Below are 26280 nucleotides of genomic sequence, written 5' to 3'. Positions count from 1 at the left end.
TTCGCTCAGCACTTCCGACTTCCTACTCATCGTTCAAATTGGGTGACGATTCAATCCCGGGCGGTCGACTCGCATTGTTCCACGGGGAAAGGACAGAGAGGTCAAGTGAGTACTCAGTAGATAAGCATGAAGTTGTATGGCAGAGGCGTGCTATGAAATAGGGTTCAATCAGAATTGGGGGAGAAATGCGATATTGATCTCCTGCTGGAATCGGGTTAGCGCAGTGCTATTTTGTTTCTTTTAATCATGTTTTTCCATTTTCTTACGTTGTTACGGCGTAAATTCGTATTGTGTATTGAAACTCCCTCATGGATTTTGTTACGAAACTCGATGTTTCACTAGGCGGTGGGGTTGGATAAAGTGTTTATTAGTTCATTTTCGGTGGGGATCAATTGCGTTCTTAATTGAATCTGGCTTAATGTTCTATACACTTTGGAAAATTTCGATTTTCCCGAAGGTGATATGGAAATGGATGATTATCCGATTTATAGATGATTACATTTAGCCTATTGTGCTTTTTTCTAAAGGCGCGTTAGTGTTGTAGAACATCACCGCATAGTGAAAGAATTAATGATTTTAAATCATGGTTGGGTGTCGGCACAATGAGAATCTGAATGAAGATTTTCGACCTTTTAACCTGTCCTTTTAGTATCTTTTAAATGCAAATTAGCATCTTTGTTTATTTAGTTTTTTACTTTAGATGGTTAATCTTCCCATTAGTTTTTACAGAAATAAATTGATATCAGTATGTGATCATCTCTGCAGGTTCTTTGGTGCTTATAAATCAATCATTTTTAAAGTGATACCTAACTGGTTATGTCCTTCATTGCTTAGGAAATTCGATCAGTGTAACATTTTATTATTTACTTCATGTTCTTTTCAGAGGTAATGGGGACAAAGCGAACGAGGGATCGTGCTGTAAACAGTGCTAATGAATTTCTGCCTGTACCGCCTGGATTTGTGTCATTAACAGCCTTTACATTGAAGGGGGTGGTGGCTGATCCAGAAATAGCTCATCCCTTGGCTGCAGAAGTGGAGTTACCTGGGACAATAGGCGTTCCACTTAGCAAGTCTGAAAGAAAAAAATCTACATACTCCTTAGTGGATGAGCCGCAGACATTTACAGAAAAGTCTGATCGTAATCCACATAAGGTTCACACTGAAGCTGATACTGTCCTAATCTTTGCTTCAATATTAATGACAACGAGAATTTGTTGAATTTGCAACTTCATTTGCTTTTTTAATTCCTTTGCAAATATGTAGATTGTAGACTGAAGCAGCAGACATGTGCAGTGTGTGTGTTCTATGATGCTAGGAGGTTGACCTAAAAAAGCCATTTTGGATTAGATTAAAGCTAGCAAATCTAAAAGATGGATTAGCTTAGAGAATCCTCCCAACTGATATAATGTTCATTCAGATAAAGTTAAAGGTTTAAAGCAAGGAATATGTTCCTTGGATAGACATGGAAGCTGTAGCTTGATGTACATATGAAGTAGTTCTCTTTCCACCAGCTATGATATGAAGCACTTCATCAGCTTAAATGTTTCATATGCTCGACTTGTTATATTGTAACTGACTTGCTGCATATTAGGTAGTTCTTTTAGCTTTTCAGCCTTTTTTATTTTTTCAGTTATTAATATTTTTCTTTTTCTGTTCGGTAGTATAGTAACTGTATTAGGGGTGTCGTCAGGGTTTGTGTCTCTGTTCAACCATCAATGTTGTTGTTCCTTCTGCATTAATTTTATCGATCTTTGTAAATGCTTGACTTTTAGGCTCATGCACGAAATTAATAAAAGGAGAAGTTTTTATATAGTGTTTATATTTTATGGAATTTTTAGCTACTCTTTCATCTAGTAGTGCTGCTTTTATTTGCTCTTTCATTGTTTTAACAAAATTATTTTTCTGTTAGATTGGCATCTTCATATTAACTGATGCTTAATGTTATATTTTCAGAAAGTTTCCCTTCCCAAAGGGGTAACCTGGGGGTGTGCAAATTGCCATGACTGCGTGAAGGTTATACAAGATTATATACTTGCGCACTTAATATTGAATAATAAATAAATGTTGTTACTGACAATATGTTTGCTGGTCATGAGGTAACCGATACTTTTATTGTAGGTTACTGCCAGATGGCATCCTGAAGAATCACACTTGCCAATACTCGACGATGCTCCTGTTTTCCGCCCCACTGAACTGGTATTGGTGATTGGATTCATTATCATTTCCATGCATGTTGTTAACATGTTATTTTCTCGGAAAATGTATATATATATACTTATATGGATATTTTCTGAAAGAGACAATTATATGTCAGGAGTTTAGAGACACCTTGAAATACATTTCCAAGATCTATCCAAAAGTGGAGAATTATGGAATATGTCGAATTGTTCCCCCTTCTTCATGGAGATCTCCATGCCTTCCTCAAGATAAAAAAGCACGTGAATCTTCAAAATTGAGCACTTGTGTTCAAAGGATAGACGGACTTCAAAATTTGTGTTTAAAGAGAAATCTATCATGGTTTAATGAGAAGATGGAAACTAAAATGCCAGAAGTTGCAATAGGCGGTGATCCTGGGATTTGCAATGACTCTGTTGCAGATTCCGAGGAAGCTCTTTCCAGTTTTGTGACATCAGAATTTACAAAAGGGCCTGAGCTCACCCTGGCAAGCTTTAAAAAGAATGCTGACAAATTCAAACGGCAATACTTCTCTGACAATGGAAAAGTAGCCAATCTTGAAATGGGTGGTAAGGAACCACTGATTGCAAGAATTGAGAATGAATATTGGCGAATCATTTCCAATCCAAGTGAAGAAGTCGAGGTAGGAAAGGAAATATCAGATTTTCACAGTTTGAAATAGTTCTCGTCATAATTCTGCCTCATTGTTTCTTAGGTGCTTTGTGGAACAAATTTGGGTAATCAAAACATGTGGAGTGGGTTTCCAAGTAGCGATACGGATGAGTATTCTGAGTATGCAGAATCTGGATGGAATTTGAATAACATAGCCAAGCTGCCTGGTTCCCTGCTTAGATTCCAATGTGACAATAGTTCTTCCATTTCAAATCCACGGCCATTCATTGGGATGTGTTTTTCATCACAATGTTGGGTATGATTTCTTCATTAGTCATGGGAATGTTAGAATAAGCAATTTGTTCCTTTGTGAAGTTATACTGAACCATCGCTCGTCTAATTTCTCATGGCTTGTTTTGTTTGCTGGAAGAACAGAGAACCAGCAATCATCACTTGTACTCTATCTCTTACTTGCACAAGGGTTGTCCTAAAGTTTGGTATGGCGTCCCTGGATCATATTATTTCAAGTTTGTTGAAATCACCAAAAAGTTGTTTCCGAGATTGGCGAAACATCCCAAGTTGGTCCATGAGCTTGTGAGTAATGAGGCTAATTATTTTTTTATATGTTATAAGTTTATTACATGGGATTAGTTGCGATTATGTAATCCTGTTAACACACTAGATTAACTAATCATTCCTAGCCCCTTGTAGTAAATCACACCCATAGGTTAATTAATTCTTTTGTCGGCTACATTGTCTGCTTTCTATACTGCTATAATATCATTTTGTTACATTCTTTGCAGGTAACTCAAATCTCACCCTCTGTGCTAACATCTGAGGGAATACCGGTATATCGATGTGTGCAGAATCCCTCAGAGTTTGTTCTCATTTTCCCTGGAGTTTACCATTCGGAATTTAGTTCTGGATTTACTTATTCTGAATCCGTGTGTTTTGCGCCTTTTGACTGGTTGCTTCATGGCCAGAACATCGTAGAAGCCTACTCTGCATATTGCTTGAAAACATCAATCTCCTACGATAAGCTGCTTTTGGGAGCAGCCCTGAAATGTGCCGATGCACAACGGCAATTTTTGGTTATGAAAAGCAACTCCGCCAATAATCAATTGTGGAGAAGCGCCTGCGGAAAGGATGGAATCTTAACCAAAGCACTGAAGGTATGCCTTTGCCATAATGTTGATTATATCGTACTTCCATATGTGTATTATCTTTAACTTCTCGGTTAAACATTCTTGTTAGCGCGCCACTACATTTCTGAAATGCTTCGTCTATTAAGTTCATTCGAAGCTGTTTCTTTCTTTGGCTAGGTGCGGGTTAAGATTGAAGGCATTCGGAGGGATCACCTCTGCAATCCATCCCAATCGAGGGCATTGGATGAATATGATACTGCCATTAAAAGGGAGTGCTGCTTCTGCAAGTATGACTTATACCTTTCTTACGTATGCTGTCCATGTTCGCCAAATAGGTTCTCTTGCCTGCGCCATTCGAAGCAGCTCTGTTCCTGCCCATGGAGCGCCAAACAGTTCATTTTCAGATATTCAATCGAGGAGCTGAACCTGCTAGTTGAATCTCTGGAAGGAAACTTGAAAGCAATTCACGGCTGCTCCGCGATCAACTCTCAGTCGAACAATGCACCACAACCTGATGCGATCCTATACAGTTCAAGTGATCGATGCAATGGGAGGACTTCCGATCCGACTGTTGCCTCGGATTCTAACAGCGCCAATGCAGGTAATAATATGACACCGGGTTCCAATCATCGGCATCCTGACACATGCGCGGCAACTGGTATGAACTCGCCGCTGGAGTCTGGTGGGCGATTAGCGCCGCCTGGAAATATGGTCATCCTCCTCAGCGACGACGACGAGGATTGATCGGAAAATTGGCATGTGTGATGCTTGCTTACAAGTGATTGATGATCTGCCCAGAAAGGGAACTAACATTCCCTGTGTATGTATCTCTAGATTCGCCACTTTATATTTCATCCATTCAATGCTTAGTTTTTGTGGATTTAGAAAGATTGTAGATTTAGGGAAGAATTGTTAGGGAATAAATAGCGAGTATGTGAAATATAGGTTGCCAGCATATAGTTTGAATTAGTAAAGCATGAGTTTTGCCTAGATTGTTATTATATGCTATCAATTTATATTTGTTGCCTTATATATATATATATATATATATATATATATCACTCTGTTTTTAAAACAGTAGTTTTATTTTGTTATTTTTTTTTTTTGTCTATTTCAGAACAATAGTTTAAAGTTATTTTGGTCTTTTAGAAACATTTTTATCTCACTATCAATATAATACTATTATTTCTTAATTTTCCTGTCAATTCCAAATATCTCTATTCCTTCGGACGGAGGAAGTATCCCTTTGATCGGAGATTAATTTCAATGTGTTGCGCGGTGTGCTAATTAGGTTAAATTAATATTGATTTGATCAAGTTAGTACATTAATTTGAAGTAATTAGTATTTCATTACAAAATAAATAATATATTACAAAAGTTACTACATACTTAATATTTTATCGCAATACTAAGGGTGTGTTTGTTTGGGGATTAGATTTTCAGTCCACTAGTCATTCCATTTTTTTCTCCAAAAAACGTCAAATCAAACACCTATTTTTCATTTTTTATATTATACTAAAAATCAATTTTACATTCAAAACATTACATCAACACCTATTTATATCAAATCATACAACTATTCAAAATTCAAAATTTTTATTATTCAAATCCTAATTCAAAATCCAAACCCCCAAACAAACACACCCATAGTATATATTGTGTTACATATATATATATATTGTGAGATATATATATTGTGTTGAAAATAAGTATATATTATGTTATATATAATTATATAATATGTTATGCTCCATATTTTGTATTAACATTTGTGGTCGTATATATGATGCAATACTTTGATTTCGGCACACAAATTTAGGTAAATAGAATAAAGTTAAAATTAGGTAGTGCGATAGAGAGAAATGTATTTTTTTTTTTTAGTAGTGCGATGAGAGTTTTATATTTATAAATGTTGCGGGATATAGGATGTGTGGAACATATAAAAATAAAAAGTATTTGTATGGTAAGTAGGACTGAAGGAGTATTATATATATATTGTCAATTCATATATCTGATGTTCGTGATATATTACTAAATCAATTGTAATCATATACTTTGTCAGTCTATTTTTTAAGGATGTGTTTGTTCGGGAAATTGAATTTTAAATATACTATTCATACTATTTGTTTTTCCCAAAAAATATCAAATCAAAACACCTATTTCTTATTTTTTATATTATACTAAAAAATCAATTTTATATTCAAACCATCACATCAACACATTTATATCACATCATACAACGGTTAAAATTCAAAATTTTTACTATTTAAATCTCAACTCAAAATCCAAACCCCCGTACAAACACAATATTCACTGAATTAATAAATATTGTACTTTAATAATAGTTGGAGATAATTTTGTATGTAAAAACTATTTTACTGTTACCCCTATATTATATAAAATTAATGTAACAATATTGACGTAAATAAGTATAAATGTTAAAATATTTGAAATATGTATAAGTTTGATATTTCCTAAAAGTGAAAATTTATATATTTTGTTTAGACAATAAAAATAGTAAATATGTACTTACTAAGTGGACGGAGGAAGTATCGAGGAAGTATCGTATATTATCTTCGTTTCGGACAAATAAGTCATATGCTATTTCGAACAAGGTTAGTTAAGTAGTGTAAATTATTAAACTGTTGATAATAAATTATGATATTATTTTTATATAATTAGTAATGTTACTATTATATATAAGTTAATATATAAGATTAAAAAAATTAGAATATATATTTAAAGATTTTTAGTATTATATTTTAATAATATCTATATAATACAAATATTATTTTGTAGATGATAAAAAAATTTATAATATAAATAAAAAAACTATATTTATTTATATATAATTAAGTTAAACTAGTTTTATAAAAAATTAGAAGTTTTAAATATAAATAAAAATATTTAATTATTTATTGAATTCAAATAAAAAAATTTAAATAAGTTTTATGATAAAAATATAATAAAATTAACTTATATTTATTAAATATTTAAAATAAGAAAATTTATTTGAAAATAGAAGCAAGACATCTATTCGAAGATCGACTAAGAAGAAAAACAAATTATTTGTGTACTAGGAAAGTTGCAGTAGCTGTCCGAAAGTACACATTGAGTAAAGCTCCGACTGAACCTAATATCATACGAACTAGATCCGATAAAATAAGTTACACTAGCATAAACTTTTTTTTTTTTTTTAACAGTACTGTACTAGTTTGGGTTTGGAATTTAGCTATTAGGTTGATTTTACATAAATGAAATAAATATTAACAGATATATTTATATATATTTATTTAAATATATATATATATATATAATTGAAATAAGAAAATTTGTTGCAGAGATGAAATGACCATACCATAGCAGCAGTAAGTGTCCTGTCACATAAACACACACTGATTTTTTCTTTTGACCTTCACCTTTGTGAAGATTCTTGATTTGATCAGTCTTTGTTTTGTTGTGATATATATATATATATCAACAATAAATAAATAAAAGTGTCATTTTTTTAATTTAGTAATTTGATTATATATCTAGGGTGTGTTTGTTTGGAGCTTTGGATTTTGAGTTAGGATTTGAATAGTAAAAATTTTGAATTTGAATAGTTGTATGATGTGATATAAATAGGTGTTGATGTGATGTTTTGAATGTAAAATTGATTTTTAGTATAATATAAAAAATGAAAATTAGGTGTTTGATTTGATGTGTTTGTTGAAAAAAAAATTGGATGAATAGGGAAAAAAAAATCCAATCCCTCAAACAAACACACCCCTATCCAATCCCTCAAACAAACACACCCCTAATATAATAAATATATTTATAATTTATAATATATTATATAAATATTATTAATTTTATATTATATAATACTAAAAAAATATTTTTTTACTTTTATTACAAATTAATAGTATAATATTATTTTTTAAAATTCTATATGTAAAACACAAATAATAAATTTTCTATGGGATGGAGAGAGTATTTTTTTTATATATATATTATTTATCTGTTTTAATTGTTAACTCCCCCATCCAAAAAAAAAAAAAAAAAAGAAATTAAGTGGAATACTAAAATATAATTGATTAAATTACCCTTGTTTTATGAATGGTTGAAAAAAAATAGATTAAAGTATTAATTACGAATAGATTTGTTATATAGTGACACACAGTTATTAAATAAGAAAATAAGACAATTATTTGAAAAAGAATAAAAAAATATTTCTTTAAAAAAATTCTTTTAAAAAGAAAAGAGTATTTTTTTCTACTCCCTCCGTCTTAGAACTATAGCTTCGATTGTATTTGGCACGGAATTTAAGGAATATTAATATTATATTGGTAGTAGGTAAAAGTATGGGTAAAATACTTTTTTATCCTTGTGATTGTATTCGTGTAAAAAATAGTGACAATTGTGTAATATAATAAAAAAGTAAAAATAAATTTATAATGATACTATTATTTATAAAAATAAAACTATTATTTTGTGACGGATAAGATAATATTATAAAACTTTTATATAAATTTTCAAAGATGAACTGGAGAATGACAAGGAAACTGAAGAGGACAAATCATATGCTGTTTGTCGGCCAAATTGAATTAATTATTTACCCTAAATTTGCATGTATCAACTAAATGTGCGTTTAGTTGATTTTTTATTATTATTATTAAAATTTTGTATTTATATAATAATATGATGTAATAACTCATAAAATAAAATAAAAATAATATTCTCTCTGTCAATCCAAGGAGTATATACATTCTATCATTTTTATTATGATATTTGTAAAAAAAATTAATTTGAAATATAATATTAATTTATTTTTTTTAAATAGTATTTTACAGTGATATTTATGAAAAAAAATAGTATATTTTTATTAAAAAATTGTGCAGAATAAATAAATATTAATTTATTTCTGAATCATAAAAAAACAAATTAATATATTTTTTAATAATTAAGTATGAATCTCACTATATTAAAAATAATCTTAAACTTATACTTATTTATATTAATATTATTATGTATTCGAATTAAAACACAAAGCAAAATATTCTTTACACTAAAAAAAAATAAAATATCTATCAATAATCATGATTAATGTTTTTTTATATTTGGTTTAAAAATAAATTTATATCTTTCAAATAGATGAAAAAATAATATATATATATAGTATTTTTATAGATAATAGAAAATGTTTAACAGTAAAAAAAAAAAAAAAAAAAGGCCTAAAAAAAAAAATCTCAAGAACACAACATATAAAAAAAGACATTTATATCTATAACCAAAGCTAAAATGTCAATTTTGAACAAAAGTTCCATTGCCTATTCTTCTTTGTCCTCTTCCCCAAACTTGGATCTAACTAGGTTTTTCTTACCAATCCATTTCTCTCTCCTCTCTCTCTCTCTCTCTCTAAATATATTATATATATATATATATATCACAATTTCAAGAATTGATATATATATATATATATGTGACAAGTGCCATATACATTTTTATACAAAAAGGATGATTGAATATGTGTTTCTTACTTTTGATGGAATTTGAAAAAATTTGATTTATATTTGATATTACAATAATATATAATTCAATGTTTTTGTAAAAAATATATTTATTTTGCCCTTTAACAATTTATCTAATTTTTTATTTTGATTTGTCCCATAACAAAATATTTATTTTTAGTAACTGTATTATTTATCTAACATTACAAATACCCTTCTAATTTATAATATATTACACAAATATCATTATCTTTATATCATAAAGATAATAGTTTAATCTTTTTACTTTTATTTTTACAGTATCCCAATATAATACTAATATTTCTAAAAATTTTATTTAAAAGACAAACAGATAGATAGATAGATACGGGACGGAGTGATTATATTTTTTTTAAAAAAAAAATGCTGAATTCAAATACTTCATTCGTCCTAATACAATAGTCTTATTTATCATTTTTGTTCATTCCAAAATAATAATTTCATTTTCATAAATAATCATATCACTATAAAACTACTCTTGCCCATTCATTATTATTACACAATTGTCACTATTTTTTACATTAATACACTCATAAGAGAGCAAAAAAATCTTTTATTCGTACTTTTTACCCACTACCAATATAATATCAATATTCCTTAAATTCAGTACAAAATACAACTCAAACTATATTTTTGGGACGGAAGGAGCAGAAGAAATGGTATGTTTCTTTACCCAAATTTTCCCAAAATTTTACTATTTGAATTCTACAATTTTTCGAAAAATATATATATTTTCTCTCACAAAATATTCCATCAAATATTATTTTAATATAAACTCAACCAAAAAAAAAAAAAAAAACACACTCTTAAAGTTTTTGAGATGTAAAAATACACAGGAGTTTCCATTTTGAAACAATAATTCAGATGTGTAGACACATTCTGACTATATTATTTATGAACCTTATATGGAGAAAATGTGTCTGCCAATTATCAACAAACACTGTGGTTGAAAAGACACCACTACATACAATTCATAAATATTTTATATATTTATTTATTTATTTTAATTATATATATATATAAAGCTCAATAATAATATTAATTAATTTGCATAGATGATCGCACTGTAGCAACCTAACTATGAATACACTTCCACATGAACTCACACTGCCATTACAGATTACCCCTCTGTAAAATCAGCTGTAAATTTAATTTCTTGTTCAACGTTACTGCAAACTATTCATCAAATTGAACCCTGAAAAAATAAATAAATAATTGAAATATCAGAAACTGAAAACCTAATCTGACTCCAATGAACCCTAATTTCTGATAATGCTTTTCTTTTTTAAAAAATCGTGGTAAGATTATTTGTTTAGTTACTTTATCATCAATGGATTGTATGATTAAGCTTGATTGCAGGGAAAAACAAGATCTGGGGGTTTTGATTGTGTAAAAATTCGAAAGTGATTAAATAAGAGGAAACCCTAAATTGATGGATAAATAAAATTTGGGGGAAAACATATGGATGATTTTTGGGATAAGAGTGAAAATTGACATTAATTCGAAGATGACATTTAATTTTGGTCGGGAATTCTTGGTGGATACTGTGCATGTGACGACGACAGTTAAATTTCACCTGCCGGCGGCGGTGGTTGCGCGGCGGCGTGGTGCGGCGGCGGGGGGCGTTTTCTCTTCTTCTTCTCGTAGCTAATCCCTCTGGCCTTGGACTGTAGATCCCGGACCTCGCGGAGGTAGAGGCGGACGGCTCGGGCGCCGAAAGGGTTGGTCTCCGGCTTGCCGCCGTTCTCCTCGAAGGCGGCGCGGAGCCGGCCGATGAGGGCGTCGAGGCTGCCCCAGGCCTGCCGGAGCGGGCAGGGGCAGGGCGCCGGCGGGTTGGGGTGACCGTAGAAGGGGCAGATAAGCGCGTGGACTTTGGTCTTACCTGTTAGAATTTTTGAAAAAACATAATGATATTACATTATTAATTTATATATAAACAATACAGTTTTTTTTTTTTTTTTGTATTATTATTTACGTATCCGTTTGTTTTTTTTATACTCCCTCCATTCATAACAAAATCTTCAATTCTTTTAATTTTAGTCTGTTCATAACAAATATTCATTTCTTTTTTTAGTAACTGTACTGTCTACCTAATATTATAAATATTGTTACAACTTATAATATATTACACAAATGTCATTATACATACTTAATAAGGTTATTTTAGTCATTTCTACTGTATTCCTACTATATCCTAATATAATACTAATATTTTTAAAACTACGTACAAAAAGCAAATGGATATTTAGTTCCGGGACGAAGGAAGTAGAATTTTAAAAATATATCGTGTGATATAAAAGTAATAACATTTGTGATTATTCTCTCCGTCTTATATTTATTTTTTAAGTAATTTTAAAAATATTAATATTATATTAAAATATATAGTTAGATAGTATAGTTGTAAAAAAAAATATTTGAATATTATGATCTAACAAAATAGATAAATAGTTAACAAAGAGAGAGTATATTATAAATTGTAAAGTATTTTTAATGTATTTACAAAGAATATTTATTATAAAAATATAGATACTTTGTTATGGACATACCAAAATAGAAAAAAAATAGATAGATTATTAAGGCCGAGAGTTTTATATAAATAAAACAAAATTTAAAAATAAATATATTAAATTTAAAACCAAATATCTAAAATATCTCGACATTACCGAATTGATCGAGGTACCGGAGGAATTCCAGCACGTGAGCGCCGCTGCAGCGGCTGAGGGACAGCGGCGGCCGGTGGTTCTTCAGGTACTGTCCGAACGTGTTCCAGTCGCGCCGCTTCTGGTTCTCGTAGCGGCTGAGATTGTTGAACGCGGAAGCGCCGGAGGAGGACGACGACGAGGCGGCGGCGGAGGCGGAAGCATAACCACCGCCGCCGCCACCGCCGGAATTTGAGCTTTCCATATCTGGGAACGACGTCGTATCCATTAACAGATCGAATTGAAGATTCTTTAGCAAAATTCGTCTAGCTAGGGTTTCAGATTTTGAGGAAATTACAAAATTTGAGCAGCAATAATCGATGGATTCGATCGATGATCCAGAAATTAAAACATACGAAACCCTATCTGCAACCAATCAAACGTAATTAACAAACAGAGAAAATCAAGAAAAGAGGGTTTCTTGATTATTGGAATTTGAGGAGAATCCCATTTCTGTGAGGGGTGGAGGACAGAACAAAAGGGTTTGGAATCATAATATAAATAAATAAATAAATAATAATAATAATAATATAATAATAATATGTGGTACTGAAGATGATGATGAAGAGACTGATGGATGGATGGATGGATGGATGATAAAAAGAAAGATGATGAGATCTGTGATGGTGACTGTGTATAATTAATTATTATTTTATTTTATTAATTAATTAAATATATATATATGTATATTATGAAATGGTGATGAACAGTGGCTGAGAAAAGAAAGCTTAGGGAAAGACTGTGATGTGTTTGGTTGATTTTTATGGATTTGTCTTCCCAAAATTGGGGGAAACAACTGACCTCACCTCAGTGAACTGTTTGTTAATCCTGCTCCTGCTACCATTCTAGAGAGAGAAACATAAAAAATAAATAAATAAATTTAATTTGATGAGTGAGAGAGACTGCTTTTGCAGAAATGGAAAGAGTAGGCAAACACTAGGGTAAGAGACAGACTAATAACAAAATAATTGTAATAATAATAATGTCCTATTAAATTGATACTTACTCCATCTCAAACAACCGCCACATTTCTTTTTTGATATATTCCAAACATCTGCAATATTTCTAAAATATAAAAGTAATTAATTATACTTAATCTCTACCCCACACTTTATTCCCTCACATTATCCAAATAAAAAAATAAAAAAATATATATTTCTCTCTCCATCATATCACCTAATTTCTAAATTATCCTACTTAATACTACCCACCTAAAATCCCGTGCGAAAAGCAAATGTTGCACCTTGTTTGGGACGGAGGGAGTACTATTTTTTATTTTTCTCCGTTTCAAAATAAAAACATCATTTTTCAATTTAGTAATTATATTACATATCTAACATAATAAATACCCTTACAATTTACAATATATTACACAAATGCCATCTCTTTTATAATATACCATACTAATATGGACATTTTCGTTTTTTTACGACAAACTAATATAATACTAATATTCAAAAAATCTACTTAAAAAAAACAAACGGTTCTCTTCTTGCGGAACGGAGAGAGTAATAATTAGTATTTATTTATTTATTTTATTTTCTTTGTAACATTTGATTGATTAATAAATAAACCTCTTTGAAAATCTTGGAAGCTAATTACCTACTTAATGCCATAATTGACTTTTATATTTACATTAATAAAACACATATAACTTATGTTAATATAAGGGTAATTAAATTAATGTGTCTGTTTAAATCTGATTTGTTGTGAACTTATACATTTGTGTTGCTTTGGGTAAATTGGTCTAACAAAAGTACATATAATACATGCACTACAAAAAAAATAGTATATTAGTAACAGAATTATGTCTATAAAGTTCACGTAGTTAACGCAATTCACTTTCTAATTTTATTTCTAATATCATCAATAACGAAAAAAATAAATTTAGAGATGAAAAAACCTTATTACAAAATTGATATTTTTTTGGTGTGATGTCTTATAAAATAGGAGTATGCATTATTTGTTTATATATATTTAAAATGCGTGTTTTATAAAAATATATAGAACTATGTTACGTATTTTTAGTTCTTGTAATATATTTTACACGGTAATATTGTGTGCTGTATGATAGCAACTTGTAATCATTTAAAGGTTTGTGAATAAATATAAAGTGATTTTTTACTAGGGAATTTTATTTATTTATTTTAAGTAATACCTTATAAAAATTGACTGATTAAGTGAAGTTTATTTGAAAGTTGAAACACATGTATCATAGAGGGAGAAAAATATCTTAGGTATAATTTGAATTTGTATGGATTTTTAGGTTTTAGCCATTTTTAAACTTGTATTTTTTTTACTATATAATTTATAATGTTCTTTGGAAGAATAGCAATTGTATATAAGTTCTCTTGTCAAAAATAATAAATATAAAAATCACTTTAAATATTTTAGTTATTGAATTTTATATTAAATTTAGTTATTTTTAGATTTGGCAGGGTTGCGGCGGCAGCGATAGATAAACAACTATTGGTATTTTCATTTGTATTTTTCGTGTTTGTTTGTATTCAATTTTCTTTTTAAATTTAAATTGATTTTTGTTATACAATTTGAATTTAAGGGAATATTGAGATATTGTAGATATTTAATTTAGTTTTCAGTTATTAAGTTATTTAGATTTGAGTACATCAACTTTGTTTGTTTATTCTTATAAAAAAACTAATAACAAACTATATCAACAACAATTTCTTTTAAAAAGTTGAAATAACATTTATGGGTGTGTTCTTTCACCATTTTTTTAGACACTATTTCCGATAAATATAATATATTTTATTTTATTATCTTACAAAAAAATCAATATTAAATATAAAATAATATTATTATTTTTTATATTACTCATGCAATTTTCTATACTTTACATAAATATATATATACATCAAACTAAAACACTAAACAAACAAACTCTATATACTTCCCTTTGATTAATAATCAAATTAAATTAAACCAACATATTAAAATTCCTTCTTTTATATACAAAATGAGGTTATAGGAAAATGATTACGATGCTGATTTGAAAAATTCAGCACTGTGAGTGCATCAGTATCCATAATATATAAAAATAGCACATATTTTTATTGCACACAATACATATTGTATATAATAAAAATACGTAGTATTTGTTCATAATTACATGTATGATATATAAGAGTATGTTATATGTTAAAATTAATTGTTGTGTGTTGATGTATCTATAACATTGTTGTTAGTTCATATATTGTATTGTATTATATTAACATATACAATGTGTTGTATGTAATAATACCATGTATTTTCAGACACCACGCGATATATTTTTCAGCACAATATTAAATTTAAAATAAATTTAAAATTAAACACTGTAGCCGTTGCTGAAATTGTATACATATTTTTCTACATATATATATATATATATACATAAATGGGTTCATTTCAATTTTCCAATATAATTATATTATATTGATGTATGGACTTAGGGATGTTTGTATGTAACATATATATATATATATATTGATGCCTAAAAACCTACAAGATATACATTATTGATTGATAGGTTAATAAAAGGAAATAATACTAAGGAAAACACTGTAGTGTGGAAAGACTTCTCAACAGTTCACTCGTGGACTTTTCATTCTAACAAGTTTCAAATTAAAATAAAATTATACTTTTATTTAACAATTTATCTATTTTTTTATTTTGGTCCGTTTCATAACAAAGTATTTATTTTTTTTTAAGTAATTGTACCATCTACCTAACATTACAAATACATATCCAATTTACAATATATTACACAAATGTCATTACATCTATATCAGACAATACTAATAAGGTTAATTTAGTCATTTTACCTTTATTTCTATTTCATTTTAATATAATATTAATATTTTTAAAACTACGTACAAAAAGCAAATGAATATATAAATATGAGATGGAGGGAGTAGTATTTAAATTGAAATAAATAGTTATCCATCAACATTTTGTATATATATATATATATATACATATACATACTTCATTGAATCAAGCATGCCTCTCTTAATTTGCATTTAGCTATTTTGTATAATATCCTCAATTTATTTGATATTCTTATTTTTGACATGGTATGTTAGATGGTATAATTTTGTTAGGGTGTGTTTGTTTGAAGGATTTTGAAGGATTTTCACTATTCATCCAATTTTTTCCCCCCAAAAACATCAAATCAAACACCTATTTTTCATTTTTTATATTATACTAAAAATCAATTTTACATTCAAAACATCACATCAAACCCTATTTATATCACATCATACAACTATTCAAATTCAAAATTTTTACTATTCAAATCCCAATCCAAAATCCAAACCCCCAAACAAACACACCCTTAGTATTTTCTTTTTTCTTTTACCATTTTGCTTTTTTTTTTTTAATAGTTTTATAAATTGTATATAAAATAGTAAAATGAAGAAAAAATATTATAAGCGTAAAGAATCATTGCAAAAAGGTTTTAGAATATTAAAAATTAAAAACAATTAAAAATACTTAAAACAGAGAGAGACTAGCAGTATATATATCAATAATATATATTTTATATCCCAAGTCATAAATATATATATATATATATATTTTATATATTAAAACTGCTCCTTACTAAGTGAGGATTTGGTGTGAAGGAAGTTACTAGCAATGTATTGATTTTTGTACTTTGTTTTGTTTATAATTGAGTTTTTTTAAAAAAAAAAAATAATAATAATAATATTTTTATATAATAATTAATAAAAAAAAAAGTTAATGTGTTTTTACTTGTATATATATGAATAAACGAAATTCTAGTAATTTAGTTTATCTAGATTCAAACCAAACAAGATCTACAAGAAAGTGCACACTTGGTAAACCGCAGCCAAATCTAATACTCTGCAAATCAGGTTAAATTCCCTACAAATCAGGTACGACGGGAAAGACATACTAGGCGAACCATGAGTGGCATGTGACCTGAAGCGTCGGGGTTTGAACCCATGACTTCACGGTCAGAAGTCTAACCCCCGCAAATATATACATGTGTTTTTTAGAGTTTTGATTTCAATTTTTAGTTTAAATGAACCAACACATAAATAATTTTTGATATATTAATAATGAGTAATAATTTATATACGAATTTATTAGAAAAATGTTGAAAATTGTTAAATTATGATGATAATAAAATGAACCACGGAAGAAAACTTAATTCAAGACTTGACAGATTATCGACAGGAAACCTCCTCTTATGAGGGTGTTTTTGGCATTTCTTTTGCTACTAAAAAATGCAATTCCGACAATAGAGTCTCATTTTCATTTTGGTCGTTCGTAATGTCTTGCAGAAGATGATGAGCGAAACGTCATACTTTTTCTTTCATATTGTATGTCATTACGTCCGCGTCAACTTCTCCTCGTCACCCATTTAAGTAAATGACTTTAAAGAGCCTGACATGTTTAGTAGATGTCGTGATAGATCAATTTTGCACAAGACTTTCGTCTCAACAGGCATGAGATAATATTGTAAACTAGTGTATACATAATATAATGATAGACGAATATCGCATTTCAGCATCATTTAAATTTTTATTAAGATAATATATTGCCCACTCTTGTCCTCCAAATTCATCTTGAGCTAGTAGGTAGCCGATCTTGTTGTCGTTAGTCGCAACATAGAGCTTCAACTCCTTCCTATGCATTAGCATCATTAATACGGGTGCGAAGATAGGACTTGGTTGATTTGATCTAAGGCTTCTTATTGAGCTGCGCTCCTTAAAAAATATTTTTATTTCTACGTAGAAACGATGAAAAGATTTTCATTTTTCTGGTGGCATCAACAATAAATTTTTCGAGAAAAATTGACTTTTCCTATTAAACTTTATAGCTCTTAATGTTGTGTGGGGAGGCCTAGGTCTTGGATGAGTTTTGCTTTATTTTTTCCAATTTCGATCACTCTCTGATGGACTAAAAATCCAAGGAAATTTCTTGTCTGGATACCAATGGTGCATTTTTTTGTATTTATTTAGGTTATGTCGCCTCATTCGGATAAATATCTTTCAGGGATCAATCAAGTGGTCCTCGAAGGCTCGAGATTTTACAAAAACATCACCGATATGTACTTTCATCTATATGTCGATCATCTTGTGAAAGAAAGCATTTATTCGATGAGCATGTCTTTGGTGGCCAAATACAGGTTTCGAAATTCTATGCAAATTCCAATTTTCTCATTTTTTTTTTCCACGGGGACAATAGTAGAAATTCACTATGGGTATTTGCATGTGCGTGTATCCCCATCGACGTCGACAGCTTAATCGATTTGAGTATGTCAGAATCGAATATCAAATTAAGTTTCTCGGCCTACTTAAGAAAGACGTCCGAATTTTCCTTATAATTACTAATTAAAATACAATAAATACGGAATAAAAAATAGTGTAAATTGAAAATTGAATAAAAGTTGATAGAATTGCACTGCACTGAAATTGATGAAGTGAAATTAACAAAGCAAGAGCAGTAGAAAAAATAGAGTGAAAATTGGATGAATTGTTCCCTTCTTATACTGAATTTGTTTGCCTTTTATTATCCTACTTGTCTTGAAATTTGAGTGTTGACTTGACTGCATTCTTTGAGCTGGACCTACAAGATTGGGCTTGGGCTGCTTTCCTTCATTTTGGGCTCTATAAATAATCAATCTGTCACTATTTTTAAATTAGTTGATTTTTTAGGAAGGGATTCTCTCATCCAAATCTATTTTTATTTTTTTTTATAAATAAAAAAAAAGACAAAAATACATCGTATTGATTTCTTATAAAACAAATATAATTATTATTTTAAAATAAACTATACAAATATAAAATTAGTTTTAATATTAAATAACGCAAAAATATATATTTACTTGAGGTTGTAAATATTTATAAAGAATTATTCTATTGAAAAATAAACTTTAAGCACATAAAGTCAAGAATGAGACAAGAATACGTGAGTGAATATGCATCATCAAATCTTAGGTTCGAGTTTCAGCCAACATTGTAACCTACTCTCTCTCTCTCTCTCTCTCTCTCTATATATATATATATATACATACATTCAACACTTAAAATATACATACAGACTACTTACTTAACTTACCAGAATCAAAACCGGCAGCCGATGCTCTCCCATCTCATCTCATCCCATACTCACAAACCGCATCGATAACCCGACCCGAAACAGACTCGATCAGATCCAATCTGAGACCTCGCCGCAGAATAAAACATCGTCGTGAAACTTCCCCGTCTCACGATTTCCCTCTCGCAATGGCGCTGTCGCGCAGGCTCCGGAAGTGGCCGAGCAGCTGCTGCGCCTGCCCGATACAACAAAAAATTAATCGACAAAAACCCGCCATAGCTCATTATTTCCTTCCTTTCGTCGATGGACCGTATAAAAACTAGTTGACAATGTCGTAAATCGTTACCTTTTCTTTAGCCCTCGGAGTGCCCGACTGCGACAGCGCGACGAGAGGCGGGACGGCTCCTTCCTGCAACACGCTACGACAATACTTCGAGCTCTGTAGGCAAAGCTGCAACAATATCGACGCTGCATTTTCCTTACCTCGTTGAGATCCGTTGTCGAGAGTCTCGACAAGCGACGGAATGCCACCTTCTCGGGCAATCGCCGAGCACCCTTCCGGGATTGTCGACAGATTTGCGAGAAGCGCCGCGGCTTTATCGACCATCTCAGCCGCAGGGTCCAAGAAACCAACCAAATGCTTTACAGCTCCGGCTTGAACTATCCGGGCTTTGTTATCGTGAAATATCGACAAGTTGAACAATGCAGTCGCAGCGTCTTTCTTCCCTCGGACCGTGCCCGATCCCAAGAGCTCGACCAGTGATTTTACCGCCGCGGATCTGCCGATCTTGATCCTGTACTCGTCCAAAAGCGAGATGCTAAACAGAGCAGCTGCGGCGTTCTCTTTCGCGCCTGAATTACCCGTTCGCAAAACGTTGATTAACTGTTCTATCGCACCTTCCTCGGCAATCCGGACCTTAATTGATTCACAAATCGATAGATTGAGGAGCGCCGTGACTGCGTGTTCTTGAGTCAGCTCCACGTCCGAGTGCAGAAGCGAGATTAACGGAGCGATAGCCCCGCAATCCCCGATGATGATCCGGTTTTCATTATTGTACTTCGCAAGGTGCCGTAACTCACCCGCTGCGGCTGTTTGTACTTCGGCCGAATCACACTTCAATCCATCAATAAGCTTTTCGACATGGGAAGTCGAAGTCAGCTCATTATATTCCGAATCAGTCGAAAAGGAGAGCACTCGGGAATGATTCGCTTGTCTGTTTGCCAATCCCGTCGTCATTTTGGAGCTGCTGTACTGTTTCCTGGAAAACGATGACGCCCCGGAGATTCTGCTCTTTACGGTCGCAGAATTGGTTTCGGGGGAGCTATTGTTTACACTGTCTTGCTTACTCGATATTCCAGAAACTTCAGACTCTGCTCCCGGGACAAAATCAATGCTCGAAACAGCGCTCGACTCTGATTCACTCCGGCTGTGTACATACGAATGCTCAGGGGAAGATTGATCGAATTTCGCTGTCTCGCCATTTCTAACTTCACACGAAGCTCGGGATTCTTCAAAAATTGTGCGCTCAGAAGGGCTCCGGATCTTATCTGTATTCGCGTTACCATTACCGTTGCCTCTGGCGAGCTCTATCTTGTTTTCGTGGCACCAATTTGCTATCAGAGCTTTAACCGTAAAATTGCAGATGAGGTTTTTATGGGAGAGTTTGTTACCGGTTTGGGGGCATCTCTCTAGTCCGGAATCCAGCCACTTCTCGATTGCTGCACGCTCGTAAGTTTGGCCCGAAGAAACAATCACAGGATCCGACATGAGTTCCAAAGACAACGGGCAGAGGAAATACGAAGGGATCTCAATACCCTTCACGGCTCTAAACTTTTCAAGCTTCGACACATATCCACGGATACGAGACATGAGGTCTACAGCTTGAGCGATTTGATCCGATTTCTTTTTTAGTTTACTGTCTTCGGCTTTCTGTTTTTCCTTCTCGACTGAAATATTCTCGTTCAAGATCTCTTGACTCGATTTCAACTTTAAGGACTCGACAATACGCGAAAGATTGTCAGCCGCATGAATATCCCCATCTTTTTGGCATTCGAAAATCTCTTCTATGAGTTTCGATATTTGTCCTAGCTTCATTTCTTGAGATTCTTCGATGCACAACTAAACAGAATTGAATCAATTTTCGGAATTCATCACTTTAATCAAGCTTGAAATAAAAACAAAAAGAAAAGATCAACCTGACTAAACAAGGTTCGTGTATAGAAAAGCATCCTTACCTGTGCATTAGAGAGACCCAATTTATTTGGCGACGATTCAAGTAGCGTACATATAATTCCGGACAGCCTCACCGTGGACATCTGAATTTTCACAACCAATGGTTTACTCTGAAGAACCTGGAAGAACAGAAAGACATTACAACCAAACGGATCGATCAAGAAGCATAAATACAATTTTGAAAATGCAGTTGCGTGCGATCAGGAAGTTACAGAAAGTATCTTGCTCATTCTCGGAGACCAATTCTCAAGAAATTCTCGAGCATCATTGACGGCTGTATCCAGCTCTTCACATTCTTTAAGGAGAGGTTCATCCAGGGGGACATTAAGATCAAGCACATCATCGAGAGCCGGCTTCAAATGCTTCAACAGAGAACCTACATCTATGTAATCCTTCCCAACCGGCATAGCATTCGACACGCGGCTTGTTACCAGAAGAACAAATCGAGAAATGCTGTTGACAAGGCATCTTATCGTTGTCGAATCCATAGCCCTGTTAGATTGGATTAAATACAATCACTAAATCTTCCAAATAGGCAAAGCTAACAATCTCACCTTCTGGCTAGAACAATGGTGATAGAAATCTTTAGTATATTTTCCGATCAAAAAAAGAAATCTTAAGTATATTTTCAAGTTAGCTTGATGCTAGTCATCAACAATACTATTTTGAAAAATGCCATCACATCAAATAATGTGTTCACCTTTTATTTGAAATATAAAATACTTTTATTTATCCCGCATGGTTTTCATAAAAATACATTATTTTTTCACATAAACATCACATCCAAATACTATTTTAACAAAAATTCAAAAAAAATCTCCAACTCAAACCAAAACCAAACTATCCTTACGGTGGTGTTCTTTTGTGGATTTCTCATAAGATTATTACTATTAATTCTGTTTTTTTTTTTTTTTTCTCTTCAAAAATATCAGATCAAATAATTATTTTTTATTTTTATATTATACTAAAAATTAGCTTTACATTCAAAATATTACATCAAACATTATTTATATCACATCAGACATCTATTTCAAATCCAAACTTTTACTATTCAAAAATCCAACCCAAAAAATCAAATCCACAAATAAATGTTTTTAAATTATTTGGGCTATTCATCAACAATACTGTTCTTTTATACTTTAAAGCAATATCATATCGAATAACTATTTTCCATTTAAAATATTTCACTAAAAACCTACATGGCTACATCAAATATTACTTCACTATTCTCAAAACTCTCCAAACTCCATAACATTATTGAAATATACCTAAACACAAATTTTGGGTTTGTTAGTGTTTTGGTTTGAAATTTTTTTTTTCATGTGAGATATAAAAAATTGTGTCAAAAATATAAAAAATAATACTCTTTCCGTCCCAAACATCCTGCAACATTTTTTTTTGGTATATCCCAAACACTCTGCAACATTTCCAAAATAGGAAATAATTAATCATACTTAATCCCTAGCCCACATTTTATCCTCTCACATCATCCAAATAAAAAAATAAAATATACATTTCTCTCTCAATCACATCACTTAATTTCTAAATTATCCTACTTAATACTACTCACCTAAAAATCCGCGCCAAAAATAAATATTGCACCTTGTTTAGGAGGAATGGAGTATTATATTAAATGTTAACTTTATGTGAAAAGAAGTTAGTGGGCAAAAATCCCACAATCTGTTTACATATATTTTCAAGTTACTTTTGCCACTGTTCACTGATAGTACTATTAAAAAAAAAAATCACTATCACATACCTAATTTTTATTTAAAAAATTATACAAAAACCTAATATATATTTAAAAAAAAAAAAGAAGAAATCATATCCCATACATATTTTTTATTCTAATATTTTACTTTTCACGAAACTCTTCAAAACATTAAAACAACCCTAAATCATGTAATCACAAATTATCTTGAAACATAAATCATGGCAATAACAATGGTGGTTATTACTTATCATTGCACAATCCAAAACATAAAGCATTGCCACCACAAAGACTGTAAAAATGTAGAAACGAAACCCTAGACTCAATACTCTTTTGCAGTTGTCAAGAATGTAACTTCACAAGCTTCATTTTCCAACAGCTACAAGTGAGATCAGTGACAAAATCAAATCAAACAAACTGTTAAACAGGCAAAGAAGAACACCGAAGCCCTAGTCAAATAAAGGAAACCAAAATGAAGCCAGATTTCAAGCAAAATGCATCCAATATTCTTCGAAACGAAAGCAGAAAAACAATTCCAACCACAAATTGCAAAACTACCTCGACAATTGAGCCAGAGAGAAAGGAAGCCACAAAGCAGATCTCGCTGACGAACATCAAAACCCCATCCCTCTGATCTGTCCGTCTCCAAAATCACAGATCAATAAATTCAAAAAAACCTAATTAAATTCCCAAAATTCTCTACACAGCAAGCAATCACCTGCGCTCCTGCTCCTCGCTTTGCTTCAGTTGCGAAAGAAGAAGAAACAGCCGGAAACCCCAAGGGACACTGAAGGAATCCGCGCAATAAAGACGAAGAATCAGTGGGGGCCCATTGCAAATTTGTTGGTTGGGAGAGAAAAAGTAGAATTAAGGAGATGAGGGAGAATCTGTCGCCATTATCGAAATCATTAGAAGAAGGATTAGGGATTGAGGAATTCCGTAAAGGCACGACGACCTTTTTTGCTTTGTCTGTCAACAACGAAGTGATGAAGACGAATGATGCCTCTGCAGATTTCTGCAGAGAGGGTGTCGTCATGTGTATGCGTGCACGTGTGAAATGACTGTTCTGCCCTCGGTCCCTGTTTGATGATAAAAAGCACGTGTGAAATGACTGTTCTGCCCTCGGTCTTGTTGATGATAAAAAAAAATAAGAATAAAGTCGCGTTTTACAAAAATGTCATCATCCCAATATGTCGCATCACCCAAAAAGTTCGCTTTATCTGTTGGGAGTTTATAATTAATTAAATAAATATACATATATATAATTGTTTTTGCAAAAAAATTGACAGGTAATAAAATTACAATATAGTACAGTACTACAATACATTGGGAATATATATTTTTATTTATTTATTTATTGTGGCTACGATATTTTGTGATTAAATGAGAATTAATTAATGATAAAGTTGGCATGTCATTATTGTCACTATTTGCCCCACCATGTATGTGTGTCCATGACACAAGGCCAACTTGAATCCTTGGTTGTGTTTTTTTATCTGAAAATAGAAAAAATATATATATTTGTTTAATTTAATTAATTTAAATATATATGTTTTTTTTTTTTTATCAAATAGAATATATTTCACTCTGTCCTACCAGAATTGAACATTTTGTTCAAGGACACGATATCTAAGGTGAGAATATTTAATTAGTTAATAATAATTCATTATGATATTATTATATTATTTTTTGTATTATCTATAATTTTGAAGTAAATTTAGGTGTGTTTGTTTGGAGGATTGGATTGGATTTGCACTATTTATCCAATTTTTTTTCTCAAAAACATCAAATCAAACACCTATTTTTCATTTTTTATATAATACTAAAAATCAATTTTACATTCAAAATATCACATCAACACCTATTTATATCACATCATACAACTATTCAAATTCAAAATTTTTACTATTCAAATCCCAACTCAAAATCCAAACCCCCAAACAAACACACCCTAAAAACTATATAACAATTTAAAAATATATGCAATGTAGATATCATTTTGTAGAGAATAAAATCTTCTATAATACAAGTAAATTAAAAAATATTTTTGTTTATTTATAATTAACATAAATCAATTTTATAAAAGATGTGTAGTTTTAAATATAGATAAAAATATTTATTTTTATGAGGAGAGAGATAGAAATAAAGAGATTTTGAGTGGATCGTACGACATTTATGATGTTGTATATTATGTAGTTAATTAAGTTGGTTTATATTTGTTAAATATGTTTTGGTTTAATAATTTTTACCAAAAATGAAAAAATGTCAATTGTTATGGGACAGACAAAAATAGAGATAGTGTCAATTGTGGTGATACGGAGGGAGTACGTTTTAAGAATTTATAATGGATTAAAAAATAATAAATGGAAAAAGACTAAATTAATCCTATTATCGTTATATGATATAAAGATAATGAAATTTGTGTAATATATTGTAAATTGGAAGCGTATTTGTAATGTTACGTAGATAGTACAATTATTAAAAAAAATGGATATAGATCGTTAAAGGACGGACCAAAATAGAAAAATGGATAGATTGTTAAGGAACGAAGAGAGTATTTGATTTGTTAATAAAAATATATAAGAGATTTTGACAGTTTTGTCGTTTGACTTTGTGTACAAAGTAATTTTATGTATAATAATATATTTGTAATTAAATAAAAATTAATAATATTTTATTATTAGTGTATGATTACTTCTAAAAAATTTAAAAATAAATATTTTTGAGCGGAGATTAGCAAAAATAGTAAGAAATGTATTTTGAATTGAAACGGATAAAGTATATATTAATAGTGCTAGACCTAATTAATACTATCTCTTTCATTCGATAGATTTATGTCACTATTTTTTTTTTTTTATCGTTCATTAAAATTATTCAAAATTCATTTATAATAAATAATTTTAGCAATTCACAATTTTATCATATTTATTTTAATAAATAATAATTAATTTGTAACTATTTGGTCCATTTATTTTATTATTTTTTTAATAAATTTCTTATAATATCATCACTTATTTTTTTCATTATTTTATTTTAATATTAAAATATTACTCTCTCTGTCCCAATTCAATAGTCATGTCTACCATTTTTGTCATTTTCAAAACAA

At 30.7% G+C, this 26280-nt stretch overlaps 3 protein-coding genes across 5 annotated transcripts; 1 reads left to right on the top strand and 2 right to left on the bottom strand.

Annotated features, from left to right (window-relative positions):
• The first annotated feature begins 4 nt into the window (after nt 1–4).
• Nucleotides 5–4952, top strand: LOC127259202 (putative lysine-specific demethylase JMJ16). Its single transcript, XM_051286385.1, has 9 exons — nt 5–214; nt 884–1152; nt 1954–2013; nt 2119–2196; nt 2315–2818; nt 2891–3103; nt 3223–3381; nt 3591–3959; nt 4110–4952. Exons 2-9 carry the CDS (start codon nt 889–891, stop codon nt 4674–4676), a joined length of 2214 nt encoding a protein of 737 aa, XP_051142342.1. The 5' UTR covers nt 5–214; nt 884–888; the 3' UTR covers nt 4677–4952.
• Nucleotides 4953–10317: 5365 nt separating this feature from the next.
• LOC127258961 (protein LIGHT-DEPENDENT SHORT HYPOCOTYLS 4-like) lies at nt 10318–12651 on the bottom strand. Its single transcript, XM_051286062.1, has 3 exons — nt 12127–12651; nt 11040–11345; nt 10318–10658 (listed from the first exon to the last, which is right to left on the bottom strand). The coding sequence occupies exons 1-3, from the start codon at nt 12389–12391 to the stop codon at nt 10630–10632; spliced, it is 600 nt and encodes a 199-aa protein (XP_051142019.1). The 5' UTR covers nt 12392–12651; the 3' UTR covers nt 10318–10629.
• Nucleotides 12652–19065: 6414 nt separating this feature from the next.
• Nucleotides 19066–24206, bottom strand: LOC127259041 (U-box domain-containing protein 3). 3 transcript variants are annotated; one of them, XM_051286177.1, is made up of 6 exons: nt 23893–24206; nt 23733–23809; nt 21676–21955; nt 21466–21582; nt 19577–21349; nt 19066–19465 (listed from the first exon to the last, which is right to left on the bottom strand). In XM_051286177.1, the coding sequence occupies exons 3-6, from the start codon at nt 21949–21951 to the stop codon at nt 19400–19402; spliced, it is 2232 nt and encodes a 743-aa protein (XP_051142134.1). In that variant the 5' UTR covers nt 21952–21955; nt 23733–23809; nt 23893–24206; the 3' UTR covers nt 19066–19399. The 3 variants fall into 3 exon arrangements, with proteins under 3 accessions (XP_051142134.1, XP_051142135.1, XP_051142136.1); XM_051286178.1 differs by having other exon boundaries at nt 23733–23804; XM_051286179.1 differs by lacking the exon at nt 23893–24206 and having other exon boundaries at nt 23733–23886.
• Between the last annotated feature and the right edge of the window lie 2074 nt (nt 24207–26280).

The sequence above is a fragment of the Andrographis paniculata genome, unplaced genomic scaffold, assembly GCF_009805555.1.
Source record: "Andrographis paniculata isolate CXL003 unplaced genomic scaffold, ASM980555v1 Contig5END, whole genome shotgun sequence".
NCBI classification, from domain to species: domain Eukaryota; kingdom Viridiplantae; phylum Streptophyta; class Magnoliopsida; order Lamiales; family Acanthaceae; genus Andrographis; species Andrographis paniculata.
The sequence above is the reverse complement of the archived record's forward strand: the minus strand, read 5'-3'. Positions and strand labels throughout refer to the sequence as shown.